The following is a 26,067-nucleotide window of genomic DNA, read 5'->3' on the forward strand; positions in this document are numbered from 1 at the left end:
CACAAAGTGTGCTCCTGTCTCGGTTGATTTGTTACCCCATGATGATGATTTACTCTTTCCATAGACAAAGCTCAACTCATTAAGGCACAGCATTCTGACAGCACATTAACTACTTGTTTGTCTACCGCCCAAAAACAAGGAGGGGATGAACAACCTGTTACTTACCTGCTGGAAGACAGTGTCTTAGTGCGCAAATGGTCTCCTCCGGTCTGGAATGTGATTCGGTCCATCAAATTGTAGTGCCACAACAGATACGTCCTCAAGTGTTGAGTTTAGCTCATGATCACAGTTTGTCCGGCCATTTGGGCATTAAGAAAACATACAACCGCATCCTTCGGTACTTTTTTTGGCCCGGTGTAAAGTCTGACGCTGCCAAATTCTGCCGTTCCTGCCACACATGTCAGGTATCAGGTAAACCCAACCAGGTTATTCCAACTGCTCTGCTACATTCGATCCCTGCAGTTGGGGAACCATTCGAACATGTGTTGATTGACTGTGTCGGGCCTGCTCCCAAACCTCAGCTAATATAGCTCCAACTCTTTCACTTAGCCAATTGATACATAGTTACTCTTTCACTAAAGCTACTAACTTACTTACTGAGGCTAGGCTCCTTAGTTTATTAATCAGTTTTAATAAGAATTAAGGCTATATCTAAAGTGAAAAAATAGCCTTGTTTTTTTTTCAGTGTGGTATACTAATTCCTAATGTCAGCAGCCAGATAAGTGTCTATGAGAATCTGTTATAGAATTTTAAAAGGCATAGTACCTTTTATGAACACAAGACAGTGCAGAAATGTTGTATAATTTTGCTTTTTTTTCCTTTCAGAAATTGCCTAAGAATGGTTCAGCCAACCTTTTACACTCTCCTTGAAATGATGTCACCACTCATAAGTAAGAAAGACACCTTGATGCGCAAAGCAATAACCACTTAAGAGAGACTGGCGGTCACTCTACGATTTTTGGCTACTGGGGAGTCCTTCACCTCACTTTCTTATACCTCTAGAAACAGTCGTCATGCCATCTCAGGGATTGTAACTGAAACTTGCCAAGCAATCTACAGTGTGCTTGCCATCACCCAGGGGTTTGAAGAGCTCTGGCAGTTCCCAAGATGCATTGGTGCCTTAGATGGGAAACATGTTGTTCTCCAGTCTCACCAACATAGTGGTTCATACTACCACAACTACAAGGGCACCCATTTAGTCGTCCTCAGGGCCCTTGTGGATGCAGACTTGAAGTTTCTCTATGTTGATGTTGGGACCAATGGGAGGATGAGTGATGTTGGTGTGTGGAACAAGTCCAGCCTCTACCAGGCCCTCCAGAGTGGAGCACTGCACCAGCCTGACCCAGCTCCCCTACCCTCCAGAACAACACCAGTGCCATAATAGTTTGGCAGACAAGGCCTTTGCCATGAAGACAAATGTTAAGAAGCCGCACCCAAGAACAAATCTCACCCCCGAAACACGGGAATTTAACTACAGGACAGCATTAACTAAATTGGCTATGTTGGTACAGGCATGTGTAATTAACCTGTCTACTAAAGTGTTTGCTACATCATGTCTTTTAGACTTTCAAGAGCAAGGCGTTGTGTAGAAAATGCATTTGGCATTATGGCAAGCCGATGGACAGTGTTCCATTCTCCTGGAACCTGAAAAGGTTAGGGATCTTGTCCTTCATGCAACTGCCTTGCACAACTACCTCCGCACTCAAAAGGGGACCAAGCAGCTCTACACTCCGGCTGAGATTTTGGACCATGAGGATGTCAGCAGTGGGGAGCTTTTACCTGGACAGTGGCGAAGTGACACCCCTCAGCATTCCATGCATGGGGTCCATGGGGGCAGCCACAGTTACTCCAGCGGGGCCAGAAGTCAGGGAGGAATTTAAATGTTATTTCAATGAAGAGGGTGTTGTCCATTGGCAATGGAATCTTAATCACTAGACATCACAGCCTAAACAATGTAAATGTTTCTGGATATACTGTATAAAATGTAAACATGAAGTTAAATTTAGAATTACTTTGAAATAACTGATTTTGGGTGGTTGACGTGACATGGCCTTTTTGTGGTTCCGAGCGTCAAACACAAATAAATAAAAATGCAATTTGTCAAAAATGTCTCTTATATTGTTCAGAACATGCTGCTTTATGTGAACATACTGAACATTCATGCAATTCATCACTCACTTTTTCACAATTTTCAATGAAACATGAAAAAGCTCATATGGTGTGACTGTCCCAATCACGTTTCACAAAGTTTAAACTTGAATAAAACTAAGAAAAATAAATGTAACTCTCCTCAATAAAGTACAGAATGATAACACAGATGTCTATTTGTGAGTCTGCTCTTTTCAAAGACCAGGCATAATATTTTGAGTCAGCTCTGATCAAAAAGATTTTGTCCCAGAAATGGATATCATACGGTGTGACACTGTATTGTGATATTTAAACGGGCAATTGTTTGGAGACCCTTGGGGAGGAGGGGTCCTTGTTCAACCATAAAGTACAGTAAACATCTCAGAAGGACATGGAAGGGTTACAAGGTGAGTTGTCTCTTGTCATTTTTTCAATAAATCAAATCTTTTTGGCACTCCCACTTCAGTACCCTTTCCCAGTGTCTTTTAGTGTGACGCTTTTTACATAAAAATGCCAAAGATAAATGGCTTTTTTGTCATTATTACTTTTAAATCTATGTTACCATGTTGCAGTGGGTATGCTGTTAGCATGCTAGCGTATAACCACAAGGCCCAATGTTGTGCTAAGTGCATGAAACCTCATATGGTGTGACACTACATCATATTGTGTGACAGGTTTTGCTTGTCACTTCATATGATCCATTTGTCACACCATATGATATGAACTGTATTTTCCTACACACAGAATAATTATTCATTTGAGCTAACAATTTATTCTTGTATTTTATAACTAATAGCTAAAGTTTAATGTATGTTTTGTCGTTTTTAACACGTTTTTTCTGTCTATCATCACATGAAACAAGACTAGGTCAAAACTAGTATATGGCTGGACCGTGTATGGGTGTGCCATGTGCCACGGCTGACCAATGGCTGGCATTGATCCTCCCGATCTAAGCCTTGGTTGCTCTGGTACCCATCGGTGCCAAAAACGCAGTTTGCCGGACACCCAGTGACGCATTGGCGTCGGGACCCTCGCCAAAATCTTGGCCAGATCACCGGGGACAAATCGGCGCCTGACTATCGGCACCGGCCAGCACTGTGCCCCCGGGAAACTCCGGGAAGTGTCGGCAGTAAGCCCTCGGCGCGCTGAAATCTCCATGCTTGTTTGTGTCTCTCTCTCCACCGACAGAACACGACGGCTGTCAGCTGGACTGAGCTTGCGCATATGCATTGAAATAAACGGCGATATGATATAATTGTATAGATTCTACTTTAGCTTCAGCTTACATGCATGATATTGGTCAGCCTGCTTACTGTGTGGGAGAAATGGGCTCCCCAGTCAGTCAGTCAGTCAGTGAGTGACAGACATTCGCGTTTATAGGGCTGGCCCTGCTGCTGGTCCAGCCAAAAAGATGTATACCTACTCCACTCAGGGGAATCCATACTTACTACTTCAGCTTCAGCTTACAAACTTCAGCTGACATAACAAGAAAGATATCATTAACTTGTGATATTCAGTTGTTGTTTAACTCATTTACTAGAATGAACTTGTATTGCCCTGTATTAAATGAATGTTTTAAATTAATGTATTAAAGGTATAATATGTAACATTTCCACATATCTAAAAACGACTAGACCTATGTTATATATTTTTTTGAGTTGTGTACTTACATTATCCCAAATGTTTCCAACAATGTTCAAACCCAGAGGAATCCGTAATTTTATTCAGGGTAACGGTGCGTTTCATTTGGTCGCCTGTCAATGGCGTCATATCCCCTTTACCCCCTAACTTCCGGGGAAACACGGGAAACACCAGATGATACGTCTGAGAGTGAGGAAGGAAGTCGGCCAACTAGCTAGCTAGCCACTCTAGCTGCTCTGTTGTTTTTTTCATTCTATTGTTTTTATTGCTCACTCGTGACGGATCACGATTATTCATTCCTGTTTGCTGCGTTCTGTCACCGAAGCTGTCCCCGTAAAAAAACTCCCATGATCCCACTCTACTTCACGACATCATCAAACTACGTCTTTTGTTATTGTTTTGATTGAGAGACCCCTAGCGGCAGAAATTACATACTGTGCATTTAAATGAATGTTTTAAATGAATGTTTATGAAAGCAGAAATAACCTCACTGTTCAGCAACCTTGTTGATATGACTGATTTACTTACCAGTAGTTATGAGTAATCAATATTTACCTGACATATGAGTGATCAATACTTACCACTAGTTAATATTCAGCAGACTTAACTGTAAACAAGACTTACCAGACAATACTATACAAGTGATACTATTCTTTATTAGTGTGTTCCTCACTAGAAATAGGTTCTTCACTAGTGCTGTGTCCGATACCCAAGTGCTATACAATGTTTAGTGGCACAATGTTCCACACTTTTGTGTGATTTTTTTAAAACTGTTTTTGTTTGAATGTTAAATGCATATAATACACGTTTTTGCATTGACAAATTGTGGTGTGGTGCATTTCATCCTATGGTGTGACACTATATCATTTGGTGTGACATTCAGAATTGTGACAATAAAAAGGTTTTGTTAGTGATAAATCATAAAAATCTCAATGGAACACATGGAAAAGAGTATCAGCAAGAGTCACAAGTATTTTGTTAGATTTATAACAGGGTTTGTCAGAATTAATCTAAAATATATTGAAAGATTGAAGACAGGTCTCTTACTTTGCATGATGATTAAGAAAAATAATACAAAATGTAATGAATTTGCACATGGAAATGCTGGATCTCAAGATAGTAATGAAAAATAATTATGATAAAGTGAGTTACTTAAGAAAAGTATACCCCATTTTAATTTTATATACAATAACTTTCATGTCACACCATATGACAATTTTAGGCACTAATACAACAAATTGGTGAATATATTCAGATTCCAATACAAAATCTAAAAGACCACATATATTTTTGGAAATCTAAGAGTCAGTACAACACAATTCAATAATTTTCCTGCCTAATATTTGAAGTTAAAAAAAAAAACTTTTTTTCAGGCTTATATGTCAACCACCCACATACAGAGAGACATGCTATTTTTGTTCCATTTACTACTGTTTTTATGTAAGCAACTCTCCCTTCAGTATCTCTCCCAGATCCCAGATCAGTATATTGAAAGGTACGTTTGGCAAGGATTACTACACCTCTATTCTTTTTTGTATTTGAAGAAGATGCAATAACATGGTAAAATCTATTCTGCATTCTGACAACATCCTTTTCCAATAAATGAGTTTCTTGAAAAAAGGCCACCTCTACTTTTTTTCTCCGTAGGAAGTCCATAATGCTTATTCGTTTCTGAGGGATATTTAGGCCTCGCCCATTCCAAGATAGTAGCGTAATGCTAGTCATGAATGTGTAAAAGAAACAGCGGTGCTCAAAAAAGTAAGTACAGCTGTTTAATAAAGAGAAATAAGGTTGTTCCATAGGGTCCTGTCCCACATTCATCCCCACCATGCCTCCCGGTATCCTCTTGTGCCCAACCCCGTACCCCTCTCCCAGGGAAAGGGGAAAAGTGTCCCTGCAAAAAGCAAAAAAAACAAAACCCCTACCCACCCACCCCAAAGATAATTGTGACTGTGAAAAAGACAGTCTGGAGAGAGAAAAAGAAAAAAAAGAAAAAAACAAAAAAGAAAACAACCTCACCCCCTCCCCCTTAAGGTAATCCCTTATCTGAATGAAATAGAGTTGAGCAAAAACAAGGGGCAAAACCATCCATTCAAGACAGAAGAAGAAAAACAAATAAGTAACAAACACAAACATCTTGCCATTATTGTTAATACTCAGATAAGGTCTAAACTAAATCAGGAAAAACCTAAGTACTGGATATCAAACATAAATGGATCTCTTTTCTTACAAAATAAGTAGGTAAATAGCCGAAATCACAAAGAGTTTAAGCAGTTGCAGCAGATTTGCAGAGTATGAGTTCGAAAGTCAGAGGAGCAAGGTCTTCTCCGTCATACATCGTCACTTCACGCGGAAGTAAACAAACTAGTATGTACAGTACAGTAGATTTGATGTGGAGAGCTCAAATTGTGAGCCTTACCAGTCAAGAAGATTGGACATTATTCCTCTTGGCATCGTGGGAGTTGACAAACTTCTCTGCCTCGGACGGGTCTTTGAAAAGATGCTGCTCAGCACCGTGGACCAGTTTGATGACGGCCAGGTACAGCAAGAAAGCTTCAAACCCCAGGCCGCGAGCCCGGTTCATAACTGGGTAGCAGGGACGTCTCCGCCTGGCAGTACCGTCACTGTAGTCCGGTGTGAATCGAACGATGTGGCCGGCAACTTCCACGGGCGTTCTTCTTGACTTGTTCAAGAAGCCACCGTGGGATTTTCAGCGAGATGTGGGAACCACTTGGAGAAGTTGGTCGTCAGGTAGGCCAATGCATTTCCCCTTTCCTCTCCCTCCTTTAGGTAGATGAGGCGCAGGTTGTCTTGTCTGCTTCTGTCCTCAAGAGACACCAATTTGTTTTCAAGCTGGTTCAGTATTTCGCTGTGTTGCGATGTGGTGTCTTCAGCATTCTTGATCTGTACCTGCAGTGTTGAGGTGATTGAGCACTGGGTCTTGATAGGTCTTGATGGTCTTGACTTTGGAATTCTTCTCAGCCTGGCTGAAAAACTTTTGCAAGGTAGATTCCAGATAAGCCACTGTCAGCTGGCATGCGGTAGTCTCATCGTCATCCATTTGTCATTTGTCAGCCATCTCTTTGGTTTTGAAATTGCGTGAATGGGTCAACATTATAATATGCCAGGCAGGCAGAAGTTATTGTTCTTTTTTCCAAGTTTGATAGCCTTGAAAGCGGTCTTATCACAAGGTTTTGCTGCAACAAAGATAGGGGGAGTTTGAGCAGAGGGAGTCCTACTCCGCCATCTTGATCATCTCAGTCAGTAATCAGTGTCTATCTCTATGTCTTTGTAAACTGTAGCACCAACAGTGACTTTGGGGGGTCTGGCACCTCTCTTGGCGTTCGTGTATTGTTTACTCTTGGCCTGCCATAAGACAACTCTGGCCCTGACACGTTCATACTTCCCTCTGCCCGTGGCAGGCGGCAGGACATTCAGCTTTGTCCTCATCGGTCTCCCTCTCAGAAGCTGGAACGGAGATTCACCGGTCGTGGCATGGGCCGTTGCACGGTAGCTGTGAAGCATCTCAGTGACCGCAGGCTTCCAGGGTTGTTGGGTTGCTTGTGCTGCTTGAATACTGCCTTTTAGCACTCTGTTGAAGCGTTCAACACACCCGTTAGCCTGAGGGTGGTACACGCTCGTTCTCACGTGTTTGATGCCTCTTTCTCTAAGAAAATCAGCGAAGGCAAATGACGTGAACTGCGGCCCTTATCTGTTGTAATGGTACAGGGATTTCCTTCCTGTGCAAAGACAGAAGCTAGAAATGTCATGACCGTGGTAGTAGTTGCAGTGGGAGTGAAGGCTACTTCCGGCCATTTACTGAAGTAATCAGCGAGGGTGATGGCAAACCTGCAGTCGTAGGCTCCATGTTCAAACGGACCCATAATGTCGACAGCCACATGTTGGAACGGGCCCCCGGGAAACTCAACAGGTTGCAATGGGGCAGGAGATGTTTTGGCTGTCTTGTCACATGCCTGACAGGTTGCACATGAACGACAGAACTGTGTGGACAAGATCATCCATGCGTGGCCACCAGTACAGCTCTCTGAGGTGCTGCTTTGTGCGAACCAAGCCCTGGTGTCCTTCTTGAGCCAGGTGTACTATCCTCTCTCATAGGGACTTTGGAACCACCAGGCGTGTTCCACGGAAGATCAGTGGTGACTCTGCAGCAAGCTCATGTCGCACCAGGAAGTAAGGCTGTACCTCAGTTGGAAGAGACTTGGAAGAATGACCTGTCGTAGTTGTGCAAGTTCAGGACAGTCCTCACATTCAGCTCTGAAATCTGCAAGTGACAGTGCAGTCAGGAGAGGAGAGATCTCAGCTATCTCTGGGACCAAGTCCTGCTCAGGATCTGCGGCAGTACTGGAGTCGCTGAGGGGAACACGTGAGAGGCAGTCTGCCATGACGTTCTGACAACCTGGATGGAACTGCATGTCGTACTGGAAGCACGTTAGCCTAGCTGACCAACGTGCAATTCTCATGCCAGCTCTGTTCACCCCTTTGGTGCTGAGTAGAGTGGTGAGAGCTTGGTGATCAGTTCAGAGTGTGAATCTGTGTCCCCACACATAAGTCCTCCATCTTTCCACTGCCCATACACAGGCAAGGGCCTCCTTTTCTATTGTGGAGTACTTCCGCTCAGCAGCTGACAGGATGCGGGAAGCGAAGGCAACAATACGTTCAGCATTGTCTGTATGCAGCTGCGTCAGGACAGCACCCAACCCGTAGTCTGAGGCGTCTGTAGTGATGAATGTTGGCAGTTTGGGGTCATAGACAGTAACATGGTCTTGAGCTTAGTAAAGCTTTTATCTGCTGCATCAGTCCACTGGAATTCAGCCTGTGTGTTTGTTCAAAGCAGCTGTCGCAATGGCTCCACCACTGTGGCGTAGTTTGACAGGAACTTGCTGAACCAGGAGGTTAAGCCCAGGAAGGAGCGTAGTGCTGACATGTCTTTCGGTGCAGGAGCTTCGGCGATGGCGATCTGGTGATCTGGGCTAGGGCGCAGGCCCTCCTTGGAGATGACATGCCCCAGGAATGGGATGCTTGTTTGACCAAATGAGCTTTTGTCGAATTTGATCTGGAGGCCGGCGTCCTTAAGACGCTGAAGGAAGCTCCTTGGAGTCTCCATAGACTGTGATGTCATCCAAGTAGTTCTGTACTCCGGGCAAATCCTTCAGGATTGTCTGCATTTCTGGAAAGCAGATGGTGCTGAAGCCAGGCCAAAAGGAACTCGTGTGAATCGAAAGAGTCCCTCATGCGTTATGAAGGCGGTCAGACTATGACTCTCAGGATGTAGAGGCAGTTGATGGTAAGCTGAGCTCAAGTCAATCTGGCTGTATGTGTGTAGCACCAGCTAGTTCTGCAAACCAGTCCTCCATATGAGGGAGAGTCCATGATCACACTCTTATTGGGTTCACGGATTTCAACACAAAGCCTAAAGCCTCCTCTGCGTTTTCGTGCCACCACCAGGGGACTCACCCATTCAGATGCATCCACTCGTTCTATAATGCCTGCTTGGAGTAAGCGGTTGAGCTCCGCTGACACCTCCTTGCGTACACTCAGTGGTAGACGTCTCAACTTTTGGCGTACAGGTTGCACTGTGGTGTTAACTTGCACCTTGTGAATGAACCCTTTCACACATCCAAGGCGATGAGCTGGAGCAGAGCCAATGTTGAACACCTTGGATTTTTGGGTGAAGGCAGCAGGTGCGTTTGCATTATCCTCCTTGGTGTAGCTCACTTTGCCATCGATGATACTGATCTTGATGATCTTGAGCGCTTTAATCAGATCCAGGCCCAGTAGAGGTGATCCATCTTTCACTATGTAGAAGAAGGCTGGCACTTTGTTGGCTTGATCTGCTAAGACAGCTGCTGCTCATAGGCAGCCAACGACAGGCAAGTCACCTTTTGCATAAGTGACTAGTTTCACTTTAGGTTCTGTGAGAGGGCAATCTGCAAAATGCTGCCTGTAAATTGTCTCTGGTAGGATAGATACAGAAGCTCCAGTATCTACAATTAACTCAAGGACCTGAGAATTTCTTTGTGGTGCTTCAACGTTGACATTACAGTTTATCTTATCAAAAGCTGCAGCCACAAGCTTGACATCATCAACACAGAGCACAGCTAACTCTGGGACTACAACTTCTCTCACTTCACTCACTGCTGATTTGCATACCTTGGCGAAATGTCCTGTTTTTCCGCAGTTATTGCATTTTACTGTTGCAGCTGGACAGTTTTTATCATTAGCCAAGTGCTTGTTAGATCCACATCTGAAGCATTAAGTTGCTGCCGGTTACCATTTGCCTGTTTGCGACGGTCTGGTGGCGGTCCTTTAGCTGGTCGCGCTCCTCTTTTCCCCCGAAAATGTGCATTTGAAGCACTGACAATCTATACTGGTGCGGTTGGGACCGCACTGGCAGAAAACAGTGTGGCATTTTTAACCGCTGCCTCCACTTGGCATGTGATTGTCAGGGCTTGTCCAGTGTGAGATCTTCTTCCAGTAGCAGCTTTTCCTTTACAGCACTGATATAAGCATTAGCAAAGAGCTGATCTCATATCATCTCACTTTCCATCTGGCCAAAACTACATGGCGTAGCTAAGGCCCTCAAAGCTGCCACATACTGTGTCGCGGTTTCATCAGTCCTTTGATGGCACCATCTGAATGTGTGCCTGCATGCTATTAACTTTAGGGATGAAGTGCTTTTCAAGCGCAGCCATGGCCTCCGCAAATGTTGTACCTTGGTCCGGTAGAGTGTAGAATAGCCGTTGTCCCTCCGGGCCCAAGCAATGTAGTAAGACCGCACGTCGTCTTGCATCTGGCCATGCGTTTCCTCTAGCATGTATCACAAGCATGGAGTTGTCGAAAATTTTCCACCATGTTTCAAACGGTAATTGTGGCTCACCAACATGAGGAAGGAAGGATGGTGGACTCGGTACTGAAGCGCTCATCCTCGTCGCCAATTTGTTATGTTGGTGAGTGAGCACAGGAGACGGCGAACTGATGAGTACTTTATTTACTTGTAGCAACCGCTAACACTGATAGCGTACATCACTTCATCTGCGCTCGCTCTACTCTTCGTTGCACACTTCTTCTCTGCCTATCATTCCTCTACTCTACAGAGTCTTACAGAGACACCTACTGGTAAGGGAGCGTAGCAACAGTGACAGTGCACAGCATCAACATCCACATTAAGTGTCTATGTCTTTGTAAAAACAACACAGTTTATGTTCCAACAGGACAAGGACCCTAAGCATACAGCCAAATCAACACTGGAATGGCTTCAGAACAAGAATGGGAAAGTCTTTGAGTACCACAGCCAACGGCCAGAATTTAATCCCATTGGAAACCTGTGGGATGACTTCAAAAATAGCTGGTCACAGACGCTCTCCATCCAATTTACCAAGCCTGAGATTATGTGCAAGGAAGCTTAGGAGAAAATCCTTCAACAAAGTTTTGACTCAGGGGTTTGAATACTTTCTCAAGCAAATGCACTGTGGTGCAGAAGAATTTTCATGTGTATGAAACATAGACTGTAAAAAAAGATGTAGTGACGTGGTGAGTGTGACGTCACCCATAGGTTTCTGAAGGGCCGTTTTGAAGGCAAAAGTTGGGGTTCACGAGCGCCGCCATGTTGACATTTTATGGAGCCGGAGCAGCGGGAGCAGCGGGAGCAGCCGGAGGTTTCCCACAGCTCCGCAGCGCAGCCTGCTATTGGTCTGTGATCAGCGACCTGCGTGATCACTGGACAGGCGACCTGTCAATCACTCGGTAAACTACCCCATTTTATAAACATTACATTATATTCCGTTAATGATGCAATTATTTTGAAAATCGCCATACGGACATATATTAGAAGAAGTGAAATTAGCTACTGAGACCATAATCTCTTGTCGAAAAAATTGATTGACTTTATATTTTGAGTGAGAGGTTGAGCTGTGGTCCCATAGACATGAATGGAGTTGGGCGGGATTTAGAGTCTTTTTGGAGCCGACCCTAGCGGACGTTAGAGGAATTGCAGCTTTCAGCCACTTCCTTATCGGCTTCAAAATTCACCCATGGTTTTTGCCGCTTGGTATGAAAGCAAACCTGTGAGGGGAAAAATATCCCCAAATCTAGATGTTCCAATATGATACAGACGTATCCCCCCCCCCCCCCCCCCCCCCACACACACACACACACACACACACACACACACTCACGCGTACATACGCTCTCATGCGGCCCTCATGCGCACGCCCGACACCCACGTGCACCCAGACCCCCACACACACTGACAGTTATCCATATGGCCAACAACAGAATAAATAGAGATATGGGTTTTAGGTAGGTGCACAGGCCTGGGGGCAAGGACTCAGACAAGACAGGACAAAGAAAAAAAAACAAAAGACAAAAAGAAACAAACAAACCAAAAATAACAATAATAACAAGCCCAAATAATTATTTTTACAGTAATACCAGCTATTATCATGATAATAATAATAATAATAATAATAATAATAAAGTTTATTTGTATAGCATGTATCAAAAACAGAGTTACAAAGAGCTTCACACATGAAAAGCAAAAGTAAAATTAGTTTACAAGATAAAACACATGATAAAACAAAGCTTGACTTAAAATCAAATGAAAGTGCAATAAAAATAAAACAATATGGAATAAAACACAATTTAAGAAAGTACAACAGATAAAAGGCTTTTCGAAAGAAGAATGTTTTAAGAAGCGATTTAAAAGAAGATACCGATTTAGCAAGGCTGGGCTTCTCAGGCAGGTCATTCCAGAGCCGAGGGGCCCTGACAGCAAATGCACGGTCACCCTTAGTCCTCAACCTCGAGTCAGGGACAGCCAGCAGGTTCCTGCCTGAACAATCTCGGAAACCCATCGTCTATCCGTCGGACGACGATTAGACTCTGGGGGCGACGGCCAATATTTCGGGGTTTCCGGTGTAGCCAGCGGACATCCGGGCCAAGACTTCCTCTTCCATGCGCCGGTCATTGTTTACAGTCTGATTAGCAACTTGAGACGCGACGAGTCGAACGTTTCTCCACACAATACACAAACATCGATACTTTTTGTAGGTGTTTTAGGTCCAGACGACATTTCGGCTAATCTCTATAAACAGATATCTGCATATGAGATGTCGTCTCTCAACTCCAACTCCATTCTCATGTCTCAATACAACATAATGACCGGCGCACGGAAGAGGAAGTCTTGGCCCGGATGTCCGCTGGCTACACCGGAAACCCCGGAAATATTGGCCGTCGCCCCGAGAGTCTAATCATCGTCAGACAGATAGACGATAGGTTCCGAGCTTGCTGCCTGAGGACCTCAGGCAGCAATCTCACACTGGCTCGTAGGGGGATAGTAACTCTAAAATGTAATCAGGAGCCCGGGCCATGTACAGCCTTAACAGTAATCAGTAAAAGCTTAAAATCAATCCTAAAACAGACAGGTAACCCAACCCGTTCTCATTCCCAACTCGTCGTTGGGCGTTGCTATAACAATGCAAAAGGTACCGTTTGCATCTGTATAGGATGCACCGGGTGTTCCATAAGGTGCATACCCTTTATTATAGGGGAGACAATCCCTAGAGGATTATATCCATTCATTTTGGAGTGTTTAAGAGTAATAATAATTGTTAGATTAGCCCAGAAGGAAAAAATGTATTATTTGGCGAAATAAAAACAGTTGGGACATACAACCAATATAATTGGGAAGATTAACCCTGGAGTCTCATTGTGTGATTATTGAATGGCTTTTTATTACATTTGACTTAATGGGGCCTTCAAGGATTGGGGAATTTCGGGGATATACCCTTGCTGTCGCCCCGACAGCATCCTAGTTTGACTTGTTGTAGCTTACTGCCTCTGAGGATTTGATATGTTCTGATTGTAATTAACTTGTGTAACTAAACTTACTTACCTTTCTCAATAAGCTTATTATCAAGTTCATTTATTAACATCCATACTGTAAGGTTAACTGTGGTGGTTACATTTAATTTTAATTTTGAAGCAGTTACTAATGTAATTATGGTTCCCTGATTCTGAATTTAAGCTTACCAATTGGTGTACCGATGAAAGCAATTAAGATTTGCTTTTGGATTTTAGGTTTTACACTTTATTGGTTGTTTATAGCTTAAGAAAAATGTTAATTGATAGTTATACTCTGTCACATTCTCTATATGTCAGGTTTTTTTGTTACTTATGGAAAGTGTTCAAAGTGACTTCAAGGATATCAGAGGAGATTCCGGATGCTCCAGTCTGGATTGCGAGCCACCCCTGACGTACCTGTGAAGGAACATAGACACTACTGCACACCAGAGACAGTTTCCCTGCCTTGCCTGGTGCGGTAGGATTGGAAAAACACAAACACACCCTTGTGAAATGGACCTAACTCATCACACTCAACAACTTGGACGGACAAATTCCCAAGCATACTCATATCATTGGGCCAAACGAACTATCTCTCAGCTGAACTGATAAAACTGATACTTACCTGGTGACTTTTTTTATTTGGTGTGTACACACATTTATTATTTTAGTTTGTTATTTTGGCCAATTATATTGATATTATTGGAGTACTTACCTGCTTTAATTTGCAATACAATATATATTTTTCTATACAGTTTTGTGTTGTCTCTTTTATTACTGCTGTTCAACATATATGCTACACAAGACATCCAGTCTGAGTTATTTTTGATTGGATTCTTCACTGCGTAATTATGAATTATGGGTATGCTGGACAGTAATAGCTGCTTCCTTACTTTGGTTCGTGGTTCTGAGTGTAATATAATGGTTTATGGCCTTAGTATGTATGACTTGTATTGCTGTGCTGTTGGGCAAGTAGTGAATCTCACTCTCTCACACTCTCTCACCAAATAAATCTAATAACAGTGTTATTAGTTGGTTGGGGCCCTTTATCACTGACTATCACTCCTGATATACAATAACTCATATGCTTTGATCGGTTGCTTTCTTAAAGGAATAAAACAATGACTAAATACAAGACAAATAGTTGTGGAAACATTTATTGTATGTTATAAACAATGTTGTCATATTTTATGACTTATTGTGATGGTTTACATGGGAGAATTTATTCAGCTGCTTCTTTTCCCTGTGAAAAATAAGCATATATTTAGACTAAACCCAAAGTTCAAAGTTAATATTCAGTGAATTAACTTTTTAAAGATGTGTATTTACCTTGCCAGAGTCACGGCTCTTAGCTCTCAGCTTGTTGACCTGGGACTCGGCAATATCAGCTCGCTCTTCAGCCTCCTCCAACTCATGCTGAATCTTCCTGCACTTTGACAGGTGAGTGTTGGCCTGTTCCTCCTGTGAAACCATCATAAATTATCATTGCAAATTCTAAAAGTAGAAAAAACTTAGAAAAAGTTTGCAAATAGATTAAGCATTTTTACAGCTTTTTTTTTTTTTTTTTACAACTTACCGCTTCCTCAGCCTGCCTCTTGTAGGCCTTCACCTTCAGTTGCAGCTTGTCTACCAGATCCTGTAGCCTGGTAACATTTTTCTTGTCCTCTTCAGTCTGACAGACAGTAAATATGCAAGTGTAAATATCTTCAGTATTAACTATGTATATTTGACTGATATGGATACATCAGCTGTCAGTCGGACTATACCTGGTAGGTGAGTTCCTTCACTCTCCTCTCATATTTGCGGACACCCTTCACAGCATCTCCTCCTCGTCTCTGCTCTGCCTCAACCTCTGCCTCCAGCTCACGCACCTTCAGAAAAGAATTAGACGTTAAGAATCCATTTTTTTAAACAGTCTTATATAAACCATGCAAATCTAACATATTTCTCTTACTCTAGACTCCAGTTTCTGGAGCTGCTTCTTGCCACCCTTCATGGCCAAGTTCTCAGCCTCATCCAGGCGGTGCTGCAGGTCCTTGACTGTGACCTCCAGGTTCTTCTTCATCCTCTCCAGATGAGCACTAGTGTCCTGTTCTTTCTTCAGCTCTTCAGCCATCATAGCAGCCTAGAAAAAAACTTTTATGTTAATCAGAAATGTCATACAAAATGCATGTTCTTCCAGATGTGTGAGATAACATGAAGATACTATCACATAATAATTAAACCCACATCAGTGATGGCTTTCTTGGCCTTCTCCTCTGCATTCCTTGCTTCCTGAACACTGTCATCTACTTCACCCTGGACCTGGACCAGGTCAGTCTCCAGCTTCTTCTTTGTGTTCAGAAGGCTAGTATTCTAGGAGGAGGGAGGGAAAATTACCAGTGAATCTAATGATATACACATATTATTTAAAAATCCATTGATTATAGCATTAGTGAAGACATTACGTTGTTTACCTGAGAGTGCAGCAATCCAACACGCTCACTAGCATCCACCAGCTCTTGCTCAGCCACTTTGCGGCCTCTCTCTGTCTGTTCCAGTGCAGCCCTCAGCTCTTCAATTTCAGCCACCATGAGACCATTCCTACGATCCACCATGGCAGCCTGCTCCTTGAGGTCTTCCTGAGCTCTGAGAGCATCATCAAGGTGCAACTGGGCATCCTAATATTAAGATTGTGGAAATAGGAAAAGATCAGAATGTTGCTACACATACAGTAGAATGACCTGCACAGTTGTTGTGGGATGTACCTTCAGTTGTCCCTGGACATTCCTCAGTTGCTTCTGGGCCTCAGCAGCCTGGCGGTTAGCATGACTGAGCTGAATCTCCATCTCATTCAGGTCTCCCTCCATCTTCTTCTTGATTCTCAGGGCATCATTCCTGCTCCTGACCTCAGAGTCCAGAGTGCTCTGCATGGAGTCAGTCACCCTCTGGCTGTTCCTCTTGATCTGCTCCATCTCCTCATCTTTCTCTGCCAGCTTTCTGTCAACCTCACCCTTAATCTGGTTGAGCTCCAGCTGGACACGCAGAATCTTGGACTCCTCATGTTCCAGAGTTCCCTAAAATGTACAAATATTAAAACATAGCCCTTGTTGCCTTCTGAATGTATTATTGGGCATGTCTCTATTGTTCAATAATACATGTACATTTCATGGACAAACGATAACATACACTTTTGCAATTCTGATGCTAAGCTTTCCAATTAAAATTTTACCTCAGCTTCCTCAAGAGCTGACTGGATCTCTGCCTTCTCTGTCTCCACCTGCTTCTTGGACTTCTCCAGCTCATGGATGCTTTTTCCAGTCTCACCAATCTGTTCAGTCAGGTCTGAGATTTCCTCTGCAGAAGGTTGTATATGTTTAATATTTATAAATCAAAGAATGAAGGCTATCTATGTCATTCTAACCTATAAACAGTGTATTAACAATCATAGTCCATATTTCAAATTACTATTGCAAACATTTTTGGAGATACACTCACGTTGCAGGTTCTTGTTCTCGCGTTTCAGGGTCTCCAGCTGATCCAGAGCTTCCTCATAAGAGTTTTTCATCTTGAACAGTTCAGTGCTGAGAGAACGAGCCTCTTTCTGAGCTCCTTCAAGCTCTGCCTGACCCTCCTCGTATTTCTGCTTCCATTCTGCCAGAACCTGCATAACAATTTAAACGGAATGAACAATGCTATCCAATGTGTCAGTGTCAGTGTCAGTGTCAGTAATCAGTGATAATACCTTATCAAAGTTCCTCTGCTTCTTGTCAAGGTTGGCAGCCAAAGCATTGGCTCTCTCCACATCAATCATGAGGTCCTCCACCTCACCCTGGAGCCTCTGTTTGGTCTTCTCCAGAGAGGCACACTTGGAATTCACAGCCTCAATCTGCTCCTCAGCCTCCTGAAGGCGCTGGGCAAGCTTTTTCCTGTCAAGCATTTGCCAATGTAATCAATAATGTATAATATTGCAAAAAGTATTTTGTAGAAACTGTTAGGAAAACCAAATCTTCATTGACTCACTTTGCCTCCTCAAGCTCCTCAGTGCGCTGGATGGCATCAGTTTCATACTTGCTCCTCCACTGGGCCACTTCACTGTTGGCCTTGGACATTCCACGTTGCAGCTCAGCCTTCGCCTCCTGCTCTTCCTCAAACTGCTCCCTCAGAAGATCACAGTCATGGCGGGCTGATTGCACACCGTGGGCAAGGGCATTCTTGGCCTGTTAAATTAAAAACATTATTAAAACAAAAAAACATTTAACAAATGAACATACAATACTTAAAAAATCTTTGAATATGTTCCTCACCTTAACTTCCTCCTCGATTTGTCTCTTCAGCTCCTCAATCTGCTGTGTGAAGGCTTGCTTGCCTCTGGTCAGCTGGGAGACAAGGGCTTCTTTCTCCTCAACTTGACGACCAAACTCGCCTAGTTGGAAATGGATTATTTTTAAATTTGAGTAATTTTCAAGTACATTGACATTGTAAGTAATTTTTTTATGAACACAAAACTGCACTTTGAAAGTAAGACTTGCCATTTTCTGTCAGCAGTCTTGCTCTCTGAGCGCTGATGTCATTTATCTGGCGAACATTCTCATCATTCTTAGTCTTAAATTCACTAAGCTGGTCCTCAAGGGTGCGGCACATCTTCTCAAGATTTCCCTGTTCATCAACATTAGAGAGGTTCAGTAATTCTTTCACTAATACACGTTTTTTCTCAAGTGTGAATGTACAAAATAATATTATACCTTGGCCTTTGCAACAGCTTCCATGTTGCTGGACAAGTCATCAATTTCCATCTTGTATTCACTCTTCTCCTTCTCAAGCTTCTGCTTGACACGCTGGAGGTTGTCGATCTGTTCTCCCAGCTCTGCAACACTGTCGGCCTGCTTCTTGCGGAGAGCAGCAGCGGTGGCTTCATGCTGTAGGGTGGACTCCTCAAGGTCACGACGCAGCTTCTGGAACTCTGCCTCACGCTTCTTGTTCATCTCAATCTGAGCAGCAGTGGCTCCACCAGCCTCCTCAAGTCTCTCACTGATCTCTTCAAGTTCCCTGGAGAGGTCAGCTCTCTGCTTCTCAACCTTGGCACGAGCAGCACGCTCAGCTTCAATTTCTTCCTCCAGTTCCTCAATACGAGCCTTGAAAGTTAATAAATATTGATAAAGTTAATGTATGAAACTCATACACTGCATACATATTCAATGATAAGTTTGAGATAGTTTTAAATTAAACATTGCACACCTGGAGCTCTTTAATCTTCTTCTGTAGCTGAGCACCCAAAGATTGTTCATCTTCTATCTTACTAAGAAGCTGGCTTGTCTCAAAGTCCTTCCTGTTGAGTAAATTACATAATGATAAGAAATGAGTTGCAACAACATATTTTCTATGTACAATTTTCAAATTATGTCCACATTACTTCTTGATTTTCTCCTCAGACTGCTGCTTGTCATTCTCAAGATCCATGATGGATTCCTGGGCCAGTTTCAAATCACCCTCAAGCTTCCTCTTGGCTCTCTCAAGGTCCATGCGAAGCTTCTTCTCTTGCTCCAGAGAACCTTCAAGCTGCAAATTAACACATGTTTGTAATTCCAAAAGATAAACGGCAAGTATATATTCTCAATGAATAGCAAATACCATTTTCATGAACTCACATCATCCACTTGCTGCTCAAGCTTGGTCTTGGCCTTGGTCAGAGTGTTGACTTTGTCTTCCTCTGCCTGCAGGTCATCAAGAGTCTGCTGATGTGCCTCTTGTAGGGCTTTCTTCTCCTTGGTCAGCTTAGCAATGCTCTCATCTTGAGAGGCCATCTCTTCAGTCAGGTTCTTCACCTGAATATGTAAAAACAAATTGTCATAATCAAGTAATTATTCAAAAATTGGATGATACAGTAGTTAAAATGAATATTCATTAACCTTGTTCTCAGTGGCGTGCTTCTCCTTCTCCACTTTGGCTAAGGTAAGCTCCAGGTCATCAATGTCCTTCTTGAGCTCAGAGCATTCATCCTCCAGTTTCCTCTTTTTGGCAGTTAGCTCAGCATTGATTTCCTCCTCATCCTCCAGTCTCTCAGTTGTCTCTTTGAGTTTTGCCTCCAGCTGGATCTTACTCTTGATAAGTCCCTCACATCTCTCCTCAGCATCTGACAGATTCTCTGATTCCTAGTTAAGTGAAAAAGAGAACATATCAACATTTGTTCTAGAAAAGATGGGAGAAATCACCAAACTTTCTGTTAACATTTACTCACAGATGCCACTTGCAGCTGCAGATCATTCTTCTCCTGCAGAAGAGACACCATCTTCTCCTCCAGTTCTTTCTTCTTAGCCAGGGCCGTGGCCAGGTCTGTTTTCATCTTCTCATAGTTTTCCTTCATGTTCGCCAGCTCCTTCTCAGTTTCGGCACTCTTCAGAAGAGGTTTGATCTTGTAGTACACCTTCATCCATGGCCAGTGTTTAACATTCATGAATGAGCGGACGTTGTACTGGACGGTGTAGATGGCTTCCCTATGAAAGGAAATGACTGTTATGCACAAAGTTATTTTGGCACTGCATTCAATCTAAATATATGGTTAAAATTTTCACATGCCTCCTTTCCATCATCTTCACAAACTCCTTCCTCATGAGGTAAGCACGGCAGAGCGCCTGAGTCATGGTGACCAGAGAAGCAAGCTTGTCATCTCGCATCTCCTCAAGGGTACCCAGCAGACCAGCTTTGAAGAACACCTGATGAGAATATAAAAATATTTGAGGCAAAAAACTTTCAGCCGTGGAACAGAGTTTAGTTTTTTTCTTACTGAATGCTCACCTTGGTGTGTCCAAATTTATACTCATCATGATTCACATCAATTGATCCAAGCAGCTTCTCAGAGGCCTTCTTGTTGTCAATGAATTGTCCCTCAGGGATGACGCTGGCATTCAGTACTTTGTATCTATTGGAAAAGAGTTCATTATCAGATTTGGCACCTTCTTTTCAAAGTCCTGAAAACTCTGTGGTAAATTGGGTAATACCTCTGCTTGAAGTCAGCATAGAGGATTCTGCTGGGGAAACCTTTTCTGCAGATTCTGATACCCTCCAGCACACCGTTACACCTCAGCTGGTGGATAACCAGGAAGTTTTCCATCAAACCTAAAAAAAAGTCATCATTTCATAATTATTGTGAGAAAGTAAAGACTCCCTACCACTAAGCTTAAATTACTAAAGCAACCTAATAAGAACATTTGTTAGCTGTCAATGTACAGTACCTGGAGTCTTTGACTCATTGGGAATCAGGCAACGTACAAAGTGAGGATGAGTGCTCCTCAAGTTGGTCATAAGCTTGCCCAAGTTCTCCTGTAGGTACACAATAAAATTAAACATTCTTCATGAAAAGCATAAAATATTTTTGATTTTATTTGAGCTTAATTCTAACCAGGAAGTTTAGGTTGTTCTTAAACTTTACCCTGAACTGTGAGGACACAGTCTGCATGGAGCCACCCTTCTTCTTGCCTCCCTTCTTGCCACCACCGCCAGACTCTGTTGAATTGTTGATTTATTAATATCATTAGCTGATAGCTTCAATCTTATTTGGTCATGATCAAGCTGGAAACAACTGGGATCATTTAACTGATTTTTTTCAGTAGACATATTGTTCATCCCAAAGACAAAAACATCACATTATTGGGCTCATTCACAAAACTCTGCTGTAACAGAATAGTGGCGTGCAAAATCTGCGACCAGGTAATTTGACCTAATTCATAAATTCACCACCACTGTGAATACCGTGACGGAGCCACATCACCGCTGTGTTATCCACAGCTGCAGGCCGGGAGACAGTCAATCAAAACCAACATGTTAATTAAGCTTTACATATATAACACCTATCCACCTGTGTGTCAGTGCAATTGGCAGGTGTCACCCTCCTCAGTCACTCCTATTGCTTATGATGTCACTTACTGAAATTATAAATTGACCATAGGTGGTGATCTTGACCTGATGTAGACCTATCAAAATGCTGTAAGATAAATAAATATATGGGAGCATTGGCAGCAGTGAGCAGCGTTCTCTTTGTCTTTCTCAGCTCTAGTACACTCCAGCACCTGATTAGAAGTTTATGGGATGTGTGTATGGTCATCTTCTCTTTTGTGTCATGACAAACTGAAACATAAGCTATCAGAAACTGGCTTTTATAACCACAATCAGAGCGGTAATTAATAATTGCAAAGCCAGTGTGTGAGTCATATTTATTAAACATTTCCTTGTTTCCAATGATAATTAATGACCTGGAACTTTGTCTATTGAATTTTTTAATGATTAAAAATTTTAATTCATTTCTACAATATACTGTCTGACTCGATCAGGTGGTATTTTTTGCGGTGCAGTGTGCTTTTATGAATCACTTTCACAATATGTAAATGATCAAACGAGGTGGAAGTATGGGGAAAATGATAACGCTAATAACGCCCCGGTATTTCACATTTATGAATGAGAAAACACCCTACCGTGACGGTATCTGCCCCCAACGTCACGCTAAACCTGCTGGTAAATTTTATGAATGAGCCCCATTGAGTTACAAATTTCAAATTTCCATGATCCTAAGCAGAGTTATAAAGTAATACTGTACCTTCAACAACAGGGGGATACAGGACAGGCAGCAGCTTAACTGAGGACTTCTGGTACAGCTGTATAACAGACTCGTTCAGGGGATCCTTGTTCTTGTCCAGCCAGCCACAGATATTGTAGTCCACAGTTCCAGCATAGTGCACCAGGGAGAAGTGGGCCTCAGCCTTGCCTTTGGTGGGCTTTGGCTTCTCAAATGCTTTGTTTTTACCAAGATGCTGATCATACAGTTTGTTCTTGAAGGTTGTGTCTGAAGCCTTGGGGAACATGCACTCCTCTTCAAGGATGGAGAAGATACCCATGGGCTGTATAAAAGGTGCAGAGAGATGCATCATGAAAAGGCCCTGTTGTAGCATTCAAACAATAATGACATAGTCACAACATTATCGTGTACCTTTTCAATAAGCTCAATGCAGGCAGCCAAGTCCATGCCGAAGTCAATGAACTCCCAGATGATGCCCTCCTTCTTGTACTCCTCTTGCTCCAGGACAAACATGTGGTGGTTGAAGAACTGTTGCAGTTTCTCATTGGTGAAGTTGATACACAGCTGCTCCATGCTGTTGTACTGTTAGTGGACAAAGGATTAACCAAATATAACACAAACACGGTTAAAAATCCATTTTTTTCTATTATCTAGTCAATGTATTACCATGAATGCATACTTACATCAAAGATTTCAAAACCAGCAATGTCCAGCACACCAATGAAGAACTGCCTTGACTGCTTGGTGTCCAGCATTTGGTTGATACGGATCACCATCCACAAGAACATCCTCTCATAGATGGACTTAGCCAGGGCACTCACTGAGTTCATGACCTGAAGACATTTTTTAATTGAATCAATATCATTAGAATCCATAGATTTATTAAAGTAGAGATCCATCAACTGAAATTTAGACATTGGATTTACTTGATTTTCTTGCTACAAGACAAATATTACGTCACATCTTTAACTGAAATAGAACTAATGACAGGGCAATCAACAGTCCAGCTAACAGAGGACATTCAGTTTCAAACTATTCCAGATAAATGTAATTCATGAAATGCCTCCATTTGAAATACTTTATACATACTTCAGCCTCATGAGGAATTTGCAAACTTCTCTCTGCTGAATTTTGTACCAATCGTGTAGCCTTCCATTCAAAAGCTTACTTTCACTTCAGTTTCAGAGAAGTCATATTGATCAAACAAAAACAAAAATAGAATGGCATAAAAAGCGGAAATTTGCAACTGGAAATCTGTAAGGACAGTACCTGAAACTCGAGTCAAGTATATTTCCTGAGCAAAAATATTCATCCATACTCCTCCCCTGTCTTTTGTAACTGCTTTAGATGTACTAATGAAGCACTTGTTCATGGTATTCACAGTCATTTACCTGAAATTGCAGCGTAACCACATTCATGCACTCTTGAACTACTGCTCTTGACTTAATTATGAGATATGTATAAAATTAATTAAACAACAGAACAATCGTGCTCACCTGGGGTACAGTCTGTCCTTTGGTGACAAACTCATTTCCGACCTTCACTCTGGGGTAGCACAGAGCCTTCAGCATGTCAGCTGAGTTCAGACCCAGCAGGTAGCCAACCTTGTCAGCATCTGAAAATGTCACAAAAATACATTTACTATAACTGATTGTAAAATGTGACATTATAGAAAATACTAATTGTATTAATTAAATGCCAGAGGTTTTTTTTACTCCAGTTAATACTCACCCTCTGTGCCGTCTGGCTCTGCCTGCTCTTCACGCTGCTTCTGCTTGAACTTCATGCTACCGTGGTGGAGCACAGCACCGGTAAACTTGTAGATGGCCATCTTTTCATCATTGGTGAAGCCCAGAATATCAATAGCTGTCTGTATTCAAAAAAGGCATTGACATTGAGTAGAAGTCTGTATAGAAAATACATTTTACAGAGTAATTGTGATGGCACATTGAATGTATAATAGATTAAGAAAATGAAAGCGCAGATCCCTCACATCAGTGGCAACCAACTCCTCTTTGTCATCAATGCTGGCCACAGTGATCTGACCCTGACTGCACATGGGGAAGTCATAGGGGTTGGTGGTGATGAGCGTCATTTCTGGAGATTTAAAAAGGTTTAAAGGGATTAGTGGTTATGGATTGTGTGAACAATATGGGTTGTTTTAACATTGTATCACAAGTTATTTAGCTTACCAATCAGCTCTGGTTTGTGGTTGGTCATCATCTGGTAGAAGATGTGGTAGCCTCTCTCATCAGGAAGCTGGAACGTCACTCTGGACTTCTCCAGCAGATCTATAAGCATTGTTCATGATTCAAAATCTACACCACTGATAATGGCAGTCATTTCATTTACTATGTGAAGTTGATACTTACATGTCTCAATATCAGCACTAGACAGTTTACCAGTTGTGCCAAAATGGATTCTGATGAATTTACCCTGTTTGGAATACCATATTTTTAACACATCTGCATAGGCAATATATAATGCAAGATATTTCTCAGTTTGAAATCCTTCCATACTTACAAAGCGAGAGGAGTTGTCATTCCTCACAGTCTTGGCATTACCATAGGCCTCCAGCAAGGGATTGGCTGCAATAATCTGATCCTCCAGTGACCCCTGTAGTTCAAGTTTTAGATTTTAACATTGATATGTGCAAATTTCTATTTTTTATTTTCACAAATACTTTCCGTGTTCTCAGAAATTTAGCTTGATAGTATACCTGTATCTTTCCTGCTTGCTCCTTCTTCTTGTCTCCACCCACTGAGATTGTTGCAAAGTACTGGATGACACGCTTTGTGTTCACAGTCTTTCCAGCACCAGATTCTCCACTGGGTATAGACAGATTTGAAGAAATTCAGTCAAAGAATTGTATTATATTAATGGTAAAGAAGATTATCAGATGGGAAACTTACGTGATCAAGACAGACTGGTTCTCCCTATCTGTAAAAGGAAAAAATAAGAAATGTATTTCTCATCTATGTAACATAAACCCAGTTTATTGACAATTTATACATTTTCTTGAGGAGGACATACCAGTAAGCATGTTTTGGAAGGCATTGTCAGAGACAGAGAAGATGTGGGGTGGGGCCTCCATACGCTTTTTGCCTCTGTAAGCACTTACAACCTCAGAATCGTACACTGGGAGCCACTTGTAGGGGTTCACAGTGGCACAGAACAGCCCAGAGTAGGTCTGAGGGGGATGAGAGAGATGTGATCACTTACAGTATGTTATATATGAGTCCATACACAAATTATACTTTACTCCATAGGCAGAATATCTTACGTAGATCATCCATGCTGCATAACGCTCTTTGAGATTATACAGCACAGAGGCTTCATTGAGATGGGTCATCATGGCCATGTCCTCAATTTTGTCATACTTGGGAGGGTTCATAGGGGTGACATCATCCTCCTTAACTGTCCTCTCCTGAAATATTGAAACACAATGTTAGTGTTGAAATTCCAACTTCAAGTTGCACTGTCGTGAGTTTCATGAAACTTCAGCCTACCTCCTGGGTGTCAAGGACTTTCACGGTGACTTTGCCACCGTCTTTCTTCAGGATTGTACATTTAAGGTACAGCTCCTTAACATCGGCCACATAGGCAGCACTTTTGGCATCAAAGGGTTTGTTTTGAGCCTCAATCCTCTCCATCTCTGGTTTACGGAGGTAAATGGCGGCCTTGCCATAAATGGCCATCTCCGCATCCGTACTCATGGTGGCGGCTTTCTGTAGATAGACAAATAGAAATTACATTTGCCTCTCTGATGTGGATTGTTTGCTTTGGAGACTGAGCACTGCATGCAAGAAGAATTCTTTACATTCTGTAGTTTAAATAGAGAAAATATAACTCTCACCTTTTCCTACTACCCAATCACAGAAGAACTTTTC

At 42.4% G+C, this 26,067-nt stretch overlaps 1 protein-coding gene across 1 annotated transcript; it reads right to left on the minus strand.

Annotated features, from left to right (window-relative positions):
• Positions 1-14,851: 14,851 nt before the first annotated feature.
• Positions 14,852-25,893, minus strand: LOC139648163 (myosin heavy chain, fast skeletal muscle-like). The gene is made up of 39 exons (XM_071524199.1): positions 25,687-25,893; positions 25,461-25,604; positions 25,211-25,367; positions 25,090-25,117; positions 24,897-25,005; positions 24,701-24,793; positions 24,550-24,613; positions 24,370-24,468; positions 24,171-24,274; positions 23,909-24,047; positions 23,674-23,792; positions 22,861-23,010; positions 22,589-22,759; positions 22,199-22,499; positions 21,038-21,111; positions 20,841-20,928; positions 20,607-20,724; positions 20,404-20,527; positions 20,185-20,321; positions 19,847-20,102; positions 19,518-19,760; positions 19,257-19,433; positions 19,022-19,167; positions 18,847-18,937; positions 18,354-18,743; positions 18,141-18,267; positions 17,916-18,034; positions 17,632-17,828; positions 17,354-17,537; positions 17,107-17,272; positions 16,841-16,965; positions 16,377-16,685; positions 16,086-16,289; positions 15,859-15,984; positions 15,584-15,754; positions 15,396-15,500; positions 15,206-15,301; positions 14,959-15,090; positions 14,852-14,872 (listed from the first exon to the last, which is right to left on the minus strand). Exons 1-39 carry the CDS (start codon positions 25,891-25,893, stop codon positions 14,852-14,854), a joined length of 5,811 nt encoding a protein of 1,936 aa, XP_071380300.1.
• Positions 25,894-26,067: the final 174 nt, after the last annotated feature.

The sequence above is a fragment of the Centroberyx affinis genome, unplaced genomic scaffold (assembly GCF_046629955.1).
Source record: "Centroberyx affinis isolate AG114_WGS23_722 - 3 ecotype Tasmania unplaced genomic scaffold, CSIRO-AGI_Caff_v1 ptg001165l_1, whole genome shotgun sequence".
In the NCBI taxonomy this organism is placed as follows: domain Eukaryota; kingdom Metazoa; phylum Chordata; class Actinopteri; order Beryciformes; family Berycidae; genus Centroberyx; species Centroberyx affinis.

What these genes read in the sequence shown, in the direction of transcription:
- LOC139648163 (XM_071524199.1), bottom strand. Translation starts at nt 25,893, where the DNA reads ATGAGTACGGATGCGGAGATGGCCATTTATGGCAAGGCCGCCATTTAC. An exon ending in TAGTGCTGATATTGAGACAT is followed by an intron (nt 24,469 to 24,549) that starts GTAAGTATCAAC and finishes CAATGCTTATAG; the next exon opens with ATCTGCTGGAGAAGTCCAGA. An exon ending in TTGGATTGCTGCACTCTCAG is followed by an intron (nt 15,985 to 16,085) that starts GTAAACAACGTA and finishes CCCTCCTCCTAG; the next exon opens with AATACTAGCCTTCTGAACAC.